Raw genomic sequence first — 18,645 nt, 5'->3', positions numbered from 1 at the left:
GGTATCAGGCTGCTAGAGAGAGTGAAGAGAGGGGAGTAGTAAAGATAAGCTGAGCCGAAACACCTGCAATTAGCTTGTGCCTGCAGATACTGGAAGTGCCCTCTTCAGGCAAGGGACATGCCCTAGACTCTCCAGAATGCACACTTACTGTTCAGAGCCAGAATGAACCCTGCAGCCACAGGCTTGTCCATAGAAATGGGTGAAAACCGGGGCGGGGGGACAGAGAATGCAAATGCCCAGGCTTTGAAAAGTGTCCTGCTCTACCTGTATAGCTGTGGCATGATCTGCAAACCTACGAGGAAGAGAAAGCACCTGGCTATGTGCCCCGTGCCGAATCTTGGGATACAAGACCTGTCTTCACACCCATCCTCAGGCTGTGCCTGAAATAAGGAACCAAAGCTCAATTGTGTGTGGCCCTATGGCCCCTTCACACCATCCTGGCAGCATTAATCCAAAGGGGCTTTCCACTGGGAAATACCTGAGCATAGGGCTTGCCCAGATTGTGTCCAATTTACATAGCCAGCCTGACATCGCCCTCCTCTTTCCCCTAGGGGATATAGCTGGAGCACTTCCCTGCTTTGGCTAGTTTCAGCTGCTGCAATGTATTTTCTACTGGCTGGCACTCAGACACTACAGGGGTGAATGCAGTACAAGAACCTATATAGAGAGGCTTGGCAGAATTCATTTTTTTAAATATAATTTCAAAGTATAATACTGATGTTTATTTGTGAGCATTTTTTATCCATTTAAATATTCACAGTTGCACGTACAATTTTGATCTATTTAAACTTTCATGGGAAATTGGGGGTGGGTCAGACAATAATTATTTAATGACAACAGACATTGAAATTGAAAAAGTTAAAGCTGTAGAACTGTTAAAACACAAACTGTCAACATCACCTGTCAAAATATACCAAGTAAACGTCCTTAAATCAAACTCTAAGTTCTCAAGCAGCATTTTTCTTACTTTGCCTCTCTGTAAATGTAGATGATTATCAATGGAGTTACTTTTCATGGTTTGCGTGTGCTTGGTGAAATCAACATTGACCAATAAAAATCTAATCCTTCCAAGCTTAAATATAGAACATAATATTATAGGGGCTGTTGAAGTTGAGTGCAATTTAGAGCAGCCTTGAGGCTGCTCTAACTCATGCTGGGGGTCAGGCCAAGAACAGAGAGAAGTGCAACAATGTATGAATCTGCCTTTGCTGTCTCTCTGTTCTTGCACCAAGTGTAGCTCAGCTGGAACTGGCCCCTCTGTGTTCATGTCCCCTGCCTATTTCCGTACTGCATTGTGCACTACATATCCCAGGTTTTGCATCCACCTGCCACTGGACCTATTTCTGTAGTTCATCCTGGGACACAGGCCGTAGCCTGATTCTCCTCTCACGTACACCAGTACTTCCATAGACGACAATGGAGCTACTCCTGGTTTACATGAGCACACTTGAGAGAGGGGTGGAATGAGGCCTACTGTTATCACACCCTTACCTATCTCCATGGTGCATCTTGGAGGTAGACCTCTTTCCCTTTGCCTGCAGGGCGCCCCTTCGGCTGGCTGGCAAAGCACTTAGCTACATAATCAGAGGAAGGAAAACCCGCCGAGTGATTTGGAGCCAGGCAATATTCTGTCATTAAACTCTGTGAGCAAGGTAATTCCTGACCTGAAAGGAGCAGAGAAGAGAGGACAGTAAGGAGAACTTCAGAACAGGGGAAAAGACGGACAGAGCTACACGGCTCATGTCGGGCAGTGTGTGAAGACGTCCCATTCTTGGCAATACTGAGCAGCACAAATCACAGTAGCCAAGTGCTGCAGTTTTGCCAGCAGCAAAGCAGCAGAGCCTGCCAGTCAATTGCCCTTTGCGTGCCCCTTCCCCCAGGAGCTGATCCCTGAAAGAGAATGAGAGGGGAAAAGCCAGCGCTGAGCAAAGGGAGAGAAAGCAGCCGAGATGCTAATGACCATGCACAGGGCTGGGATTCTGCAGATGAAAAAGGGAACTTGTTCCCAAAATGTCAAAGGGACGAAAAGGCCATTCGGAAAGAGAAGCCAACGGCTGTGAAATGGCAATGCCTGCAGTTGTTCTCTGCGCTACCCATCTAGTGTTAGTGCCCGTCACCCCATTAGCAGTGGAATCATCTCTATTTAAACAAACAGCAGGTAACCATTTAGAGTTGCACTGCGCCTGGTCCATAGTTTGTGTGTGTGCATGTGTATGTGTGTGTGTATGTAGGGGGAGGGATAAGGAGTCTTCCTACATCCTCCACTTATAAGGAGCAGCCCAGTAGGGTTGCCAACTTATTTCTGAAAACCGGAAACTACAGCAGGAGTGCCAGAACCTCCCCCAGTCCCGCCTCTTTCCCAAAGCCCCACTCCTGATTCGACTCTTCCCCAAGGCCACGTCCCTGTTCGCTTCTCTCCATTCCTCCCCTGTCACTCACTGCTCTCCCCTCTCCTCCTTCCTCGTGGCTGGATCCTCTCCACCTCCCTTCCCACACTGGTTGGCCTCCCTCTGCTCCGGGGCTGGGCTGGGAGCTGCAACCCCTGACACTCAGCCTGCCTGCCCAGGAGATGCAGGTAGGAGGCTATCCCAGCTGAGCAGGGGCTGGTATGGATTGATGACCCAGTGCCCCTCCACCTGCAGTAACCCGACTTTTGCTGTTCAGTCAGTATATCTGACTGGACACTGTACAGGTTCCCTTTCAACTGGACTTTCTGGTCAAAAACCAGATAGCTGGCAACCCTAAGCCCCAGTCACATTTCTTGCCCTCATGGAGGCAAGGAGAAGGTTTGGTGGGTGCGGCTTGGCCATGTCTGTGGAGAGGGGAGCAGGAGTGCGCTCCCTATGCACACTGGATAGTCTTGGGAGTTAGTCTGGCCCCTAGTCACAACATGTCCTGGGAATATGATGATATAGGACCTGATCCAAAGGCCACGGAAGACAAAGCGAATCTTTCCACTGAATTCCAGGGCTCTGGATCAGGCCCACGGAGAGGACATTGCATGTGGCAATGGTTGTGGGGATGCCTAGGGTGGGATGGCATCGAGAGAACCGACACTGGGCTTGGGATGTTTAGCCCCCTGTGCCCATTCCTGGATGGAGCCAGAATGCACAGCAAGTAGCAGGGCTGTGGGTTGTCTCCAGAACCCAGCCGAGAAGTTCTGATTGCACAGCTGGGAGGGCTCTTACTGCCCTGGCGTTCTGCCAGCCTGGAACCAGAGTAACGCAGCAATGAATCAGGCCCCGTCTGGACTGTGTTTCTAGCTTCTGCATTATCAGCCTTTCAGCTTCCCAAGCACTAAACATGTCGCAAATTACCTCCCCAAATTCAACCCTGAGCCCCTTCCCTGAACCCGGTGCTGCTGAGGAGCGCAGAACCTACCACTGAAATATGGGCTGTTTCTTTAGTGGTGGTTCCTTTCCGGATGTGCAGCAACTGGAGTTAAACAAGCGAATCAGTTAAGCATTCGGCCTTCCAGGGCTCTGAAAAACTCATTTTGCTTCCCTTCCTTCTCGGGAACATGCTTTATTTGCCTGTGTAATTATTCCTTGCACCTATGGGGGTGCTTCACTGATGGATTCCTGCTCCCCCTCTCCCCTCCCCTTGACTTGCATTTCTAGGCCAGCTGAACTAACTCATATTGAAGAGGTGAAAAATAATATTTAGCCAGCGGCTTAGATTCAGAGAGAGGGGGAGACACTGGGAGTCTCGTAACAAGCCGAATTCTTCTTCTCTTTCTTTTCCCCAGCAAAATACATTGGCTGCTATGTGGACAACACTCGCCGACGGGCGCTGCGTGGCGTGTCCTTCTTCGACTACAAAAAGATGACAGTGTTCCGTTGCCAGGACAACTGTGCTGAACGGTAGGGTGGTAAATGAACACAGAGTCTTCATTAATTTCAGCACATCAACAGCAGTTCTCTCTTGTCGGCTCAAGCACTCCAGTTTCTTGGCCGTTTTCCTTCTGTCTCTCCCCCACCCCCATTCTTAACCCCCCCCTTGCCCCCTGGGATGTTTTGAAAGACCCTATTTTTCTCACCAGGAACAGGCCAGGGCAGTTGATGTTCCTCATTTGGGATGAAAATGGTGTCCTGATTAGAGGGGAGCCTGAGGCCCTTTCGCTGAGCGCCATCCAAACAGGGGGCTGAACTCATCGCTGGGGTAAATTGGAACAGCTCCCTTGATACCACCCATTTACACCAACAGGGAATTTGGCCCATGGTGGAGCCTGGAATAAAATGGAACAGGGACGCTTATCGCTGCTGAATTCGCAAATCAAAACCCACTGACCAGATTTTCCAACCTCCCCAAATTACCCTGGTTTTAAGCCCATTTGCTTTGGATGAAATTCCCTTCAGTGCCACCTACACACTCAGCCCAGGGTATAGCGCTGCACAGGCCGTGCGCTGGCCCTCTGCACAGGGTTACCCTTTACACAGCATGAGAACCAAACGGGACCCATCTCCAGGCCTGGAAGAGGCACCTTTAGTGCAACGACTGCACTGTGGGCAAAGCTGCACGTCACAGTCATGAAATGAAAAGGGACACGGGCTAGTGACGTGGTTTCGCATGAGACAGCCGGCATCTTTCCAGGCTGCTCGATGTTGCCTTTCAGTAGCAGTAATTGCTGCTCACCCCAAATCTCTTTTTGTTTTAGGGAAAGGGTGGGGAAAATACAGTGATCTCCATGTGAATGAATGTCTGAAACCTTTTATTACGTATGTGGCCTGGAAAAGCTCTTCTGCCCCAAGCATCGTCCCAGATATGTAATGGGATTCTGTTGCCTCGATTACCATAATAGCTGCACATCTCACAAACATATTTACCCTCCCAGCACCCTGATGAGGTAAGGAAGTGCCATTAGCCCCATTTTTCAGATGGCAACTGAGGCCCAGAGATCTTAAGTGCAGATTTTTAAAGGAATTGAGGCATCTAAAGATACAGAGATTAGGCACCCAACTCCCTTTGAAACCAGTTATTGAAATCCCACTGGGGACTGATCTGCATCTGTAAGCACCTGAATTGCTTTAAAAATCTGACCTTATTCAAGGTTACCCAGGGAGTCTATAATGGGGGATTGAACCCTAATTGCTCACATCCAGAGTGTCACTAGACATGGGGGCTCCTTCTGTGATGCCTTTGATCAGAGCTTTAAGCTAAGTGCTTAGGTTCATGTCTGTATGTCAAGCTGGAGGGATGAATTAACACAGAGCAAGGAAAGGAATTTGGAAACAATTTGCTGCTCCTAAACATTCCACCAACCAGTCAATGTTCCACACACCAGCTCCTCCTCTGCCAGGGCTTTGACATGCACTGAAGACGGTCTGTATACACCTGTACCCCGATATAACACGAATTTGGATATAACGCGATAAAGCAGAGCTCTGGTGGGGCGGGGCTGCATGCTCTGGCTGATCAAAGCATGTTCGATCTGACGCGTTTCACCTATAATGCGGTAAGATTTTTTGGCTTCTGAGGACCAGGGCCGGCTCTAGCCATTTCGCTGCCCCAAGCACGGCGGCACACCGTGGGGGGCGCTCTGCCACTCGCCGGTCCTGCGGCTCCGGAGGACCTCCTGCAGGCGTGCCTGCAGATGCTCCACCGGAGCCGCGGGACCAGCGGACCCTCCGCAGGCACACCTGTGGGAGGTCCGCCGGAGCTGCCTGCCGCCCTCCCGGCAACTGGCAGAGCGCCCCCCGCGGCATGCCGCCCCAAGCACACGCTTGGCACGCTGGGCCCTGGAGCCGGCCCTGGAGCCGAGGACAGTGTTCTATCAGGGTAGAGGTGTATTGCCAGACAATCCCTCTTCTCGGCTCCATAGCAGACATTCTCACTCCTATGTCTTCTGTAAAGTCGAGAGGCCAAAGCCCAGCACATGGGGCCTACATATGCCTGTGACATTCTTGAGCTTTTCCATTAGTGCAGCCGTTGATACAGCAAGTGGAGTCCTGCTTGCTGATCCCCGGTTCCTGACTGCAATCTTTCCTTGCGATGGCCACAGCACCAGGGCGGGGAGACAGAATAGGAACTGAATGATCACCCATTGGTCCAAACTATATTGGACATGCAGCTGCACCTCTATCTCGCTGCTTGTTGTGCAAGTACCTGGCTGGATGGGCACAGACTTGTGCCTGCCCTTTGCAGGGGCAAACACCTGCTAAAACATCTAATGCTTCTGCGTGCCTTTTACACAGCCTCACATCTGGGAGTCCACAAGTGTTAGCATCTGCACCTTAGAAAGGAACATTGCCTCCTGCTGGGTTCGTGGGTGCAAATGCTAAGATTTACCCCCGGGCAGCCATTAGACAATTGAAAAGATGCATGCAGCGTTGGTACATGCACAGGTGTTTGCAGATGACAAATGCAGTTGCAGGTTCATGTGCATGCAATTTTGCACATGTGTAGCTGCCAGCTGAGTGCTAAGAACCAGCGTGACTGGATAACCAAAAGTGTGTCTCTTGACTGAGTTGCCTCACAATACATCACAAGATTATTTGGATTGTAAACTCCCAGGTGTACACAGCATTGAGCTCAGCCCTTCTATTCAACAGCTACTACTAATTAAATAATCTGAGAGTTTGCCCAGCAGTTCTCTTACTCAGCAGAATTGCTGCATGACTGGCATCTTCCTGGAGAACCCATGCCACCACTTCTGTGGCATGCTCTGACCCTTGTCTCTATAGGCAAGGGGGTTCATCTCTATGTTCACTTTTCAAGCCCACTCCTGGTTCAGATCATGTTGCAAGCTCTTCTTTTCAAACCCAATCGGTATCAACTAGTGGAGCTTTCCAACTCTGAGGCCCTGTAAAGTCTTATTATTTCACCTGCAACACATATAATGTCCTTTTTGCCTGTAAGTAATGTTGCTGTCTCTTGCTTTATGATCTATAAGATGCACTAAGCACTTTTTCTTTTAAAGTGATGCTACTTCCAGCTGATGTCTAGTAAATCATCAGCAATGGACACACGCATACAAAAAAATCAAACACACTCTTGTTCAGAGAACTTTCACTGTAACATGACGGCTGTGGCAACCAGAACCCTAAAATGGCTCGTGGCAAGTTGCTCTCCCATGGTGCCCAGTACTTGGAGCAATTTAGATTGACTCTAGAGTGGCTGAATTGTTACAGAGAATTCTAAATGCAGCAGAATGCAGGTAATGTCACAAGCTGGGATTGGACGACAGGGGATGGATCACTCGATAATTATCCTGTTCTGTTCATTCCCTCTGAAGCACCTGGCATTGGCCACTGTCAGAAAACAGGATACCGAGCTAGATGGGACATTGGTCTGACCCAGCATGGCTGTTCTTATGTTCTTATCAGTTTCTTAATCAATGTACCAGCTTAACTGATGCAACAGCCAAGCAATGGATTTCAGGCTGGCCTGATTCTGATTCAATGGGCCTGATTCTGATCTCATACCCAGTTGACAGTGGTGTAACTCCATTTCCTTAAAGGAATTACTCCTGATTTGCACCTGTTGAAGTGAGATCAGAATCATGCCTGATTTTGCTAAATACTGGATAAATAGTGCACTAGTCAGTTTAAATGGCTCACCTGATGCATCTGGATGCCTGAGTTAACAGATGTGACGTGGGGCTTCCTGGTAGAGATTATCCAGTGTGTTCTCCCCAGCACCCGTTGCTCACCATTGAGGGCCTGATCCAAAGCCCATTGAAATCAGAGAGGTTAGGACCAGGCTTAGTAAAGTCAAACTGGCCTTAATAGAGGTTTCCAAAATGTGCAACTGTTTTTGCATCACCTATTTTGAGTGCAGCTCCTCTTGATTTGAAAAGCATCGACCTGCCATGACAGTGCACTCCCCAGGGCCACTGGGAATGGGATGTGCCGGTGATGGGCACATTTCTCTTCCCCTGTGGTCTGTGCCGGGGAAAAGCCCAAGAGTACTTGGAAGGAAAATCCACCAGCTATTGAGCGAAATTCCCCTTGCAAATCTGCATGTGAAACTCTGTGCATAAACAGGCCTGATGAGGATAGTCGTGGGATATCTGCACACACAGGGCCAAATCTTGAGACCTGCAAAAGTGAGCAGGAGAGGTCCGCACTGCGCAGGATTCAGCCGATAGCAAGAGTTCCAACCCACTGTGTGGAGCTGAAGGGAGAATTTATGCAGGAGAGACCTTTTCCACCACGTCTGTCTCGTGTGGTGGGCTCTGAGGAACCTCAGCCCTTTCCAGATTAAACACCTCCCGCACTGGGGAACATTGACAATCCCAGAGCCTTGAACTGCTTGCCCACCACTGATCTCATTAGGGATTTGAGCCGCCCTCTCTGGCAGGTGCAAGATCTCAGGGGGTCAGATCCCCAGTAGCTCTACTGAATTCCAGTAGGTTTACCTGGGCCAGGCACCTCCTTCCACCTGTCTCTGTTGTTTCACTATGTAACGGATGCTGCTCTGACTGGGGTTTCTACCTCCAGGGGTTATTTGTACGCCGGGTTGGAGTTCGGTGCAGAATGTTACTGTGGACACAAAATCCAAGCCTTAAATGTGAGCGAGTCTGAATGTAACATGGAGTGCAAGGGAGAAAAGAGCAACGTCTGCGGAGGCGTAAACCGTCTCTCCATTTACCGGCTGGAGCTGGCCCAGGAGTCCGCCAGGAGATGTAAGTAATAACTGCACCGTTGTCGGAAATAGAAGTTAATGAAAATGGATTGGGAGGTACAATGTGGAAACAGGGAAAGTGCCTGGCTGGAAGCATTGGCATTTCCCAGAGCTTCATGCCCACCTCTTTGGGGTGAAATGCACTCTGTAGGCTTACCTGGAGGGTGCATTTCACCCCTGGTGATCACACCAGCTGGGAACACTGCGCTCTCCTCTTCTCACGTTCAATTCATGCTGATGCCTGCAGCCCAAAGTGAATAGTGAGACCCAGGCTGGGGAGCCAATGTACCTCACTAGTTTGGGAGCTTGGCTTTGGTTGGGCTCTGTGCTTTCCTGCAATGTGCAGAGGCATCTCTGAACTGTCCGGACTTCCCCAGCTGTGGATGACTATGAGCTCTCTGGCAAGAGCTCCAGCACCTTTTGCTTCTGGCTGCAGGGAGGATTTCAATGAGGAGAGGACAGCTTTGGAAGGGGCATCCCAGGCACAGAGGGGCTGGGCTGATCTCTTAACTGGGGTTGTTTCCAGAGAAATTGCTGGGGTTTATTTGGGGGAAGGCTTGTGCAAAGAGGCGTGGCACACATTGTGCCCTCGAGGTGCCCAGACTGAGGCTCCCATACTGCACACACTCCCTCTCTGAGGCAGGGGAAGCCATCTCTTGCAGTAAGAGTGAACTATGGCCGGACAGTCGGTTGGCTTTAGGCTCACACTCTCTAGGTCCCGTGGTGCACTATATGGTAACTGCAGGGCTACTTCAAGCAGCCATTCTGTGTCCTTCTGCTATACAGAAAGGGGAACTTGATATTCATCCCATCAACTTTGCCTGGCCTCTTTCTCTTTTCCTAGCATCGCCTCCCCCCACGTTCCTCGTATGAGTGCTGGGCAACGTTGAGTCATAAACGAGGGAAAAGGGGACATGTGGTGTGTGTGATTATTTTCAGTAATGCATAGGATGAGCCCTGGAACCCCCCTTTCCTGGCTTTCCTAAAGCCCCAGTTAATCTTCTGGTCCAGTGCATAGAGCACTAGATTGGGAATCAGGGGACCTGGGTTCTGTTCATGCCCCTGACCTGAGGCAAATCTCATAATTTTTCTGCTTCCCATAAGTAAACTGGGGTTAAAGATATTCACCTTCCTTTGTAAGGTGCTTGGAGATCCACAGAGGACGAGCACTATAGAAGAGCAAAGTGTTATTATTATCTTCTGTCATTCAGGAGTCTGGAGAGGGTGATGGATCGAGCGGTTTGGCACTGGGGAGCTCTGCTCTTACCTTTCTTCACAAGGAAAGCTAAGGAGGGGCTCTCATTGCTGGTCCTAGATCCTGAGCTCGGATACACTGATGAGGGGAAGTACTCAGGATTTAACCTGGCCTGAAGTCAAAATCTAGACACAGGCCCTTTAGTTCCTCTTCATCCCGCAAGGAGGGAGAGACCTTTGAATTAGGAATGTCGTGTTGTTCCACTTCTCCTGCAGAAATGATGCCTGCGGAGCTGTGGGTGGGCATTGGAACTGAATGTGGGCACTTGCTGTTCCTCGAGGAGATGACGAATATACACGGTCCCCAGAAAGGAATAAGTGGGCTTCCACTCCACTCTCCTTCGAACACATGCTCTCTCCCACTCTCTCTTAAAGGGACTTCTCTTGGCTTCCAGTTACGTTGCATAATACTGTAATTACCCCCCGTTCTAAGCCTTTTTCCTGACACTCTTTGGCAGAAGCTGCCAAGAACGGTGTCGTTGTGATGGTAAAGTGTGCAGCAGCTGTCAAATTACTCCAACTGGGGTCTTGCCATAATCATTTTAATAAGGATTGATTGACTTCACTGCATAATTTAGCAACAAATAACGAAAAGAAGAAAACTCAATGCCATGTGCTTTCTATGATGAACTACACGCCAGATTTTTTTTTTTTTTGAAAGGAACCTTTACAAAGATACAAGGCGGTACGTGGTTAACATGTAGATCTGGGAACTGGGAAGCCCTGGGGTTTGAACTACAGGAGAACAAGATTCCATGTTAATATCAAGTACCGTGGGGCAGTTGTAGAAGCTGAAATCTGATGGTGGTAAAACTTTTGTCTCATTTTGGGTGTTGGCTTTAGTGTGTGGGTGTTGGGAGGCGGCTGTGATCGGAGATCAGCTGAGATGATTTGGTGGTAGCTTTCAGTCTATGAGAGGAGGCAAGAGCTGTGGGCTCAGAACAAGAGGAGACACAAGTGCGGAATGATCCCCAATGCACCTTAGGCAAGACAGCCAAATGGCGAGAGACTCACTCAGGTCAGCAGCAGAGATGGGAACAGAACGTAGGCCTCCTGAACACCACTCCAGTGATCACTCCCTCGCACTGTGTTGCCTCTTATTGTGTTTAGAGGCAGGGCCTGATTTTTCCCCAGTTCTCTGCCTGGCTGAGATCAAAAAAGACCAGGTCACTTGCCCAAGGAAGCAGCCCCTACGGATCACAACAGAGGTTCTCAAAGTGTAGCCCATGGACAGCAGAGCACTCGTTGGCAGTTCTCAGAGAACCGGCTGGTCACAAGGTAACCTGCTTTAAAAGAAACTCAAAATCCATTCACTATTCCCCTTCTGTGGTGTTTTCGGGTTGACAGGGACGTGGTTGCCACAGGGATGTTATGGGGTGGCAGATGAGAGGGAAAGTGTCTATGAGACAATCCGAGTGTCGAAATGTGGTCCGCCCAGTGAAAACGTGGGGGAACACCTGCATTACATGTTTCAGTGCATCCCACCGTTGTTGTCAAAAACAAAGTCTGCGGCAACCCTGTGCTCATTTGTGTCTTCCGTTGTAAGTGGTGAAATGCTCTCCATTAAAACTGCAGCATCGGCGCGTCTCTCTCAGCAGCTGTCCTGAAACATTAACGATGTTACAAACTATAGGACACTTCTTATAATCAAAGGGTCTTTCCCTTGCAGTGAGCGGGCATTAGCGTTTGCCAGAAACAGAGAAGTGGGAAGAGAGAGAGAGTCTTGGGGAGCTGACGGTCTCTTAGAGAAGCCGTGTTATTAATTTACAGCAAAAGGTGTGTCAGCATGGACCTGTCAGATCTCATTTACCTTAATGCTGCGTTGCAAATGTCAGGATTATTTGCGGTATTACAAAAGAGCTGAGAAATGGACTGTCTGAATCGCACTCCACACTTACAGTACTTTCATAATGAAGCCAGCACCGGCTATGCAGTGAACCTGGCTAATTAGTTCATTCCTGCCAGGCAGACCAAAGTCTTCCTGAGTGATTGCTTGGTAAATATGCCAAATGATTTGAATTTCTCTGATTGAAAACAGAGGCATAATCATTGTTTGGGGCAGACAATTCCTGGATGGAATGTGAGCAGCATGGAGCAAAAGGGTCTCAAATGACATGCGTCTGCAACTCAGACTGGTTTAGCAACAGATAATAATAGATAGTGGATTCCACTTTGATGTTACTACTTATTAGAGATGGCCCCACAAGTTGTCTAGACTATTGACTATTTGTGTTACTGTTGTACCTAGTGGCCCCAGGCAACGGCCAGGCACCGACAGCACAGAAAGCCGGTTCCTGCTGCAAAGAGCTTCCAATCTGAGTGTGAGACAGATGGAAACCAGATGGACAGGGGAGTAGATGGAAACAATGAGACAATATTGGTCTGTATGACAGGCAGTAGTTACAGCACAGAAGTGTCCTATTGCACTTTCCATTTGGTGAGCTCAGATAGCGTTTCAGGAACTACTGAATTAAGGCTCCTAAACCCCCTTGGTAAGGTAACTCAGAATGAGCATCCTTATTTTTCCACTGGGGAAACTGAGGCATGGAAGTGACTTGTTTGGGAAGCCTGTGGCAGGTCTGGGGAAAGAACCTGTGTCTCCTGACAGCCTCAGGCGAATACATGAGATCTCAAGAGCAGCTTGTTTGTAATGTGCTGATAAGGTGATAGCTGAGGTTGTGTTAAGGTATGAGCTTCACATCAGGTTACCTCAGACTTTCCGAAGCTGATTTTATCTGTACAAGTGTTGCCTGCAGCAAGATGTTCCTCATGGGATGAGCTGTTCCTGGATGGAATGGGTGTGTTATTCAGATGTTATTTCATAGCTTATAAAGCCAGAAGGAACCACTGTGATTGTTCCTATACAACACAGGCCAATTAACATCCCTGAATTAATTCTGCTTTGTCCTGGAGCAGATCTTTCAGAAAAATATCCAATCTTGATTTAAAAATTGCCAGTTGGTAAGTTGCTCCCCTGCTTAAATCCCCCGCTGTACCTTATTTCTAGTCTGAGGGTGTCTACAGCACACCCGCTCCAGCGGCACAGTGACACTGCTGCAGTTCTGCTAGTGCACACTTCCCACATCAACAGATGGGGGGTTTTCTCCAAGAGGCAGGAGCTAGGTTGATGGAAGTATCCTTTGGTTGACCTTGCCATGTCTATGGTGAGGGTTAGGTCAACCTAACTGCAATGCTCAGGGAGTGAAAATTTTTACAGCTCTGTGCAATTTACTTAGGTTGACTTACATTTTAGGTGTAGATCAGGAGACCAGGCCTGAATTTGTCTAGCTTCAAATTCCAGCCTCTAGATCTTATTATACCTTGGTCTGCTAGCCAGAAGTGTCCCCTACGTAGACACTTATAGACTGTGATCAAGTCACTCCTTAAACTTCTGTGTCTTAAACTAAGCAGATTGAGCTGCTTCCAGCTATCGTTATAAGGCCGGTTTCCAATCCTTTAATCATTCTCTTGGCTCTTCTCTGAACCCTCTCCAATTTACAAGCATCTTGAATTGTGGGCACCAGAACTGGATGCAGTATTCCAGTAGTAGTCAGTGTCAAATACAGGGGGATATAATCTCCCCACTGCTAGTCAAGATTCCCGTTTGTACTTCAGTGATCACATTAGCCCTTTTGGCCACAGCATCGCCCAGGGAGCTCATGTTCAGCTGATTACCCACCACAACCCCCCAAGTCCTTTTCAGAGATCCTAGGATAAAGTCCCCTCGTATGCAAGTATGGACAACACTCTTAGTTCCTAGATGTACGACTTTACTTTTAGCTGTATTAAAATATGTATTGTTTGCTTGTGCCCAGCTTACCAAGCGATCCAGATTGCTCTGTGTCAATGACCTGCCCTCTTCATTATGTATCACTTCCCCCAATCTTTGTGTCATCTGCAAATTTCATCAGTGATGATTTTAAGTTTCCTTTCACATCATTGATAAAAATGTTATATAGCAGAGGGCCAAGAACTGATTCCTGCAGGACCCGCGGGCAACACAGTCATCCCCCTTTTAGAGTTACTCTTTGAGGGCTATCAGTCATCCAGTTTTTAATCCATTGGACTTGTGTCATGTTTATTTTGGCCCGTTCTAGTTTCTTAATGAAAATGTCACAGGGTACCAAGTCAAACGCCTTACAGAAGTCGAAGGTCTTGTCTACGCTACACTACAAACAGGGGGAGATACACACTCTACGAAGCTACTTTTGGCAGCAAAACTCTGCTGTTTTGCTGACAAAATAAAACCACCTCGACAAGAGGCATAAAGCTTTTTGCAGCAAAGTTAAAGCAACAGAGCGTCAGTGCAGACTCTGCTATTTGTTTTGTCGACAGAACTGGCTTCCCCCGGTATCCCACAATGCCTGCCGTGACCGCTCTGTGCACTGGTTTGATCTCGGCTGCCCCGCAGGCATGCGCCCCTTCCTTTTCCAAGTTCCAGGAAGTATCTGACAGCTGAATGCACTGCTCCCTTTGGGGAATAAAGAGCAAATCAGTGGAGGGCTCCTGTTGTGGCAGCAGGCAGACTGCTGCTGCAGGGAGGCGGAGAGGGGGAGGGACAGGACTGCTGCAATGCTCTGACATTCCTCAGCATGGAGAGCTCCCAGAGCAGCTCTGGGTGCTGCTCCCTGCAGATGAGGAGGCTGTGGGAGAACTCAGAGGGAATCACAGAACCAGTCAGAGGACCATAAGCAGGCAGGCAGAGCGGGCTGCTTCAGGAGAGACCAATGTGCCAAGCAGAGTCAGGGGCTGATGTGGGGGTGGAGCTGGGACGGTGTCTCTCTACCCTGCCTCAGGATAGATCAGTCAGCCTGCTGTCTCCCCCGCCCCAGACACACCACTCTTCCCATCACCCCCCACCCCCACTTCAGTTGAAAATCAGCTGATAATCTTCTGGATGCCCCTGGAATGATGAGATTGAGAAACCTGCATCATGTGCTGCTGCACCTGCGCCATGAGGCATTGCAAACCCTTCCCAAAGCACCCCGCGGCCAGTTCCACAGTGGGATAGCTACCGCAGTGCACTATTCTCTGTGTCGATGCAAGAGCTGTTAGTGTGGTGCACCTTGCCAACACAAGGAACTAGTGTGGACATGCAACTGCAGTTTTAATTAAAGTGCTTTAATTAAAATGTCATAACTTTTGCCAGCAAAACTCAGTAGTATAGACAAAGCCTAAGTATATTCCATCAACACCTTTACAGCCAAACGTGTCATCTCCTTAAAAAAGATATCAAGTTAGTTTGACAAGATCTATTCTCCATAAACACATGTTGCTTGTCATTAATTACAGTACTCTCCTTTAATTCTTTTTAATCAATCCCATATCAGCCATTCCATTAGTTCGCCTGGGATCTATGTTAGGATGATAGGCCTATAATTACTCAGGTCATCCTGTTTACCCTTTTTAAATATTGGCACAACATTAACTTTCTTCCAGTCTTCTGGAACTTCCCCAGCATTCTAAGACTTATCGAAACAACACTGATGATTCAAACAGTTCCTTGGCAATCTCTTTTAAAACTATTGGATGCACATGGAATGTTTACGTTCAGGAGCTGCTGCTGAATATCATCTTTAGCTACTGGTAGAAGGGAAAGTATTTCATCATCATATGATAATATAACGACATTGTCTGTTTTTTCCCAATTGTAAAACAGAACTGTTAATTGAATCCTCCTGCCTTTTCTGCATTTTTACCCTCCTGGCCTGGGAAAGGAACTCAGTAGAGAAGGAGGTGCTGAGGGGGTTTCAGTTGGGAGCTGGCTGGGAACTGGAAGTGAGGGCAGATGGGGTTGTCTGGCTTGCTGGGCCCCAGAATGGACCCGGCTGAGGGGTCCCGTTCTCTGTACCTACAAGCTCTGTTTTAGAGCCTGTTCCTGTCATCTAATAAACCTCTTTTTTACTGATTGGCTAAGAGTCACATCTGACTGCGAAGTGGGGGTGCATGCAGGACCCTCTGACTTCCCGAGGACCCCACCTGGGCAGACTTGCTGTGGGAAGCGCATGGAGGGGCATATGCTGAATGCTCCAAGGTCAGACCCAGGAAAGTGAAGCCGTGTGAGCTTCTTGCCCTGAAAACAGTTTGCTCCAAGGGAGAGGAGGCTCCCCAAAGTCCTGACTAGCTTTGTGGGGAGCAGTTCCAGAGCATTGGCCGGGGACTCCGTCACAGATGCCCAGACAGTGAATCCACCTGGTCTCTGGCTCTGAGGATCCAGTTCAGCAGGTTGCTCTGATGCGAAGGTCACCTGCTGCTCCAGTCCCTTCAGGAGAGTGCTTCTCTGTGAAAACTTTGCCATCTTCACCAATTGGAGACCCCTCTGGTCTCCATTTTGAATCAACAGCTTTCTCTTGACCTCCCTGTTGGCCTTTGCTCAATCAGCCTTGGAAAGAAAATATAGCTTCTCTTCTACTGCAGTGGTGATAGCATTTCCATTAGTCCCTGATCATTTATAACTTGGACTGGGAGAACCACATAAGACCACGGACTGTCAGTTAGGGTGGGAGGGAAGACCTGGAAATCTCTTTGCTCCTCACGCAACAAGCTTCCCACATGCAAAGGGTGAAATTCGGATGAACAAGGATCACCTGCTTCCCTGACAAAGGATCAGGGCAGGTCCAGGAGAAGAGACAGCATCTGAAGTGCTTTTTGGCCCACTGTCCCCAGGCACAGCATGGTAGGTATCCCAGGACAGGATAAAAATAGAGATAGACTTTGCTCCTGGGCTTTCGCTCCTGTTTTGTGTCATAAGCAACCAGCAAAATGCAGCAACGTGAGTCTCACTGGAAAGGCCTCACGCAGAAGGAACGAAGCTCATTCCCAGTAAATTGCTTTTGCCCTTGTTTTGTTGTAGCTCGAAATGACTCATTCAAATGCCATTAGCAAATCTAGCTTCACAGCCATTAGGCGACAGCAGATCATAATCATAATAGGAAACAGAAAATGCTCTCTGGGCGCACAGAATCTGAGGGGTTTGTGGGGGAGGGGAAGCAGATGGAAGAGGATGTGTGGGAATTGATCCCTGTCTGTGGACTGAAATGGCGAAGGAAACACCGCCGATAGACTGAACTCTTCAGTGAAAATGTGGCCTTGTAACTTTTCTCTGGCTTTGTTTCCCCACCTTACAGTGGGGATAATTCTACCTATATTCCGAGTGGGGCTCTACCTATATTCACAGGGCTCTAAAGTGCTGTACGGATGCAGCAGAGAGGAAGGACATTCTTTTGGTTAAGAGACAGCCTGGGATTCAAAAGATCTAGGTTTAGTCCCTGGCTCTGCCACAGACTCCCGGTGTGAACTTGGACAAGTAGCTTAATCTGTGTGTGTGTGTCAGTGCCCCATCCATAATGTGGGTGTGACCATACGTCCTTCGTCTGTCTGTTTAGATTGGAAGTCCTTTGGGACAAAGACTCTCTCTCTCTATGGGTATGGACAGGACCTAGCACATTGGGATCTCAACTGGGCCCTCTAGGAGATACCAGAAGAGCAGTAATGAGATGAAAGGGGCTATGGAAGTATGAAGTTTTCTTCTGAAGTAAGTGTCTCCTTGGTGAAATGCCATGAATTAAAGGGCTAGGCTCCCCACTTCACCCTCCTGCCTTTGACAACGGGCAGGAATCTCTCTCTGGCAGAATGTTCTCAGCGTCTTTTAAGAGTCCTTCACATCAGCAGTCTCCCATGGCTAAGGCCTCCCATGCTTGTAAAGGAAGTATTAACCGAGTGGCCATGCGTCAGTAACGTGACTAATGAGGCTGGTCCATGAGCTTCCAGAGGGATGAGAAATTCTGGTCACCTCCACTGCAAATAACTTCAATCCAATGAGCTCACTTCAGAGGGTGGTTTAGACCTCAGGAAAAATAAATGCTCATGAAAGGAGAAAGGCTGGAGGTGGCTCTGGAGAGACGTCATGGCTGATTTAGGAGAGTGGTCAAAAGCCAGGTCATCTCCGTGAGGAGGAAGGAGGCCAGGTTCAGCTGGCTGGAAAATTGAGCTGTCATCTCAGCCCACCACCAAGCAGTGTCTGGCTTCTCCAGCCAGCAGGGAGATCATGTGCCAGAGCAGACAAGGAGGTCGCAGGATGCACTCCTATGGGAAGCAGGCAGGCGTGAGTGGTGGCGAGATTCCTACAAGAGACCTGTGTGCTCTCGGTGCACTGGTGATGCTCTCTGTCTTCTCCACTGTGCCAGCCACAGAGGTAGCTGAGCCCTCAGGAACAATTGGAAGCACAGGCTTTGAGGGGGATTTCTATGCCCTGTTAAGGGTGCAGTTCCTCACCCCATCACTCGGCAGTATAGGTGGCCTGTGCTAAATCATAACCTGGCGGGCACACTGACTGCTCCACTAGTCAGTAAAGGTACCTAGTATTTCAGTCTTCCCACTCTGTCTGATTGCTTGATCCATCTGCTGTGTTCTGCCTGATACTTCTCTCTGGGGCAGGGCCTGCCTTCTTTATTTGTTTGGCATAATGGGACCCTGATGCTTTGACAGGGACTTGGAGGCACCTACCATAATAGCCATCAATAGGAGGAGCAGAATTTGCAGTTGCAAGTGACACTGCATTGAAACTATTGGAGACTTTCATTCTGATTCTATCTGTAATACGAGCTTTGTATACCTGGGTGCTACGCAGTAATCCAGACGCAGTAGGGAATTAGCTGACTATGAGAGTAGCTAATAGTCACTAAAAGAGCCAGCTGATTGGGCCACGGGAAGTTAGACTGTTTCAATTCATTGAGCATACCTCTGGGCCCAGGTAGCCTGTAAGAG

The 18,645-nt window shown here is 48.7% G+C and overlaps 1 protein-coding gene across 2 annotated transcripts in view; it reads left to right on the top strand.

Moving 5' to 3' along the window:
* WSCD2 (WSC domain containing 2) overlaps positions 1–18,645 on the top strand; it is a 138,493-nt gene that overhangs the window by 79,930 nt on the left and 39,918 nt on the right. For both annotated transcript variants that reach the window (XM_075059827.1, XM_032800624.2), the window contains 2 exons: positions 3,749–3,863; positions 8,442–8,626. In XM_075059827.1, the coding sequence (XP_074915928.1) occupies positions 3,749–3,863; positions 8,442–8,626 (300 nt within the window). The remainder of the gene's footprint in view (positions 1–3,748; positions 3,864–8,441; positions 8,627–18,645) is intronic.

This window comes from Chelonoidis abingdonii, chromosome 22 (assembly GCF_003597395.2).
Source record: "Chelonoidis abingdonii isolate Lonesome George chromosome 22, CheloAbing_2.0, whole genome shotgun sequence".
Lineage (NCBI taxonomy): Eukaryota > Metazoa > Chordata > Testudines > Testudinidae > Chelonoidis > Chelonoidis abingdonii.
This window is presented reverse-complemented; position numbering and strand designations above follow the sequence as displayed.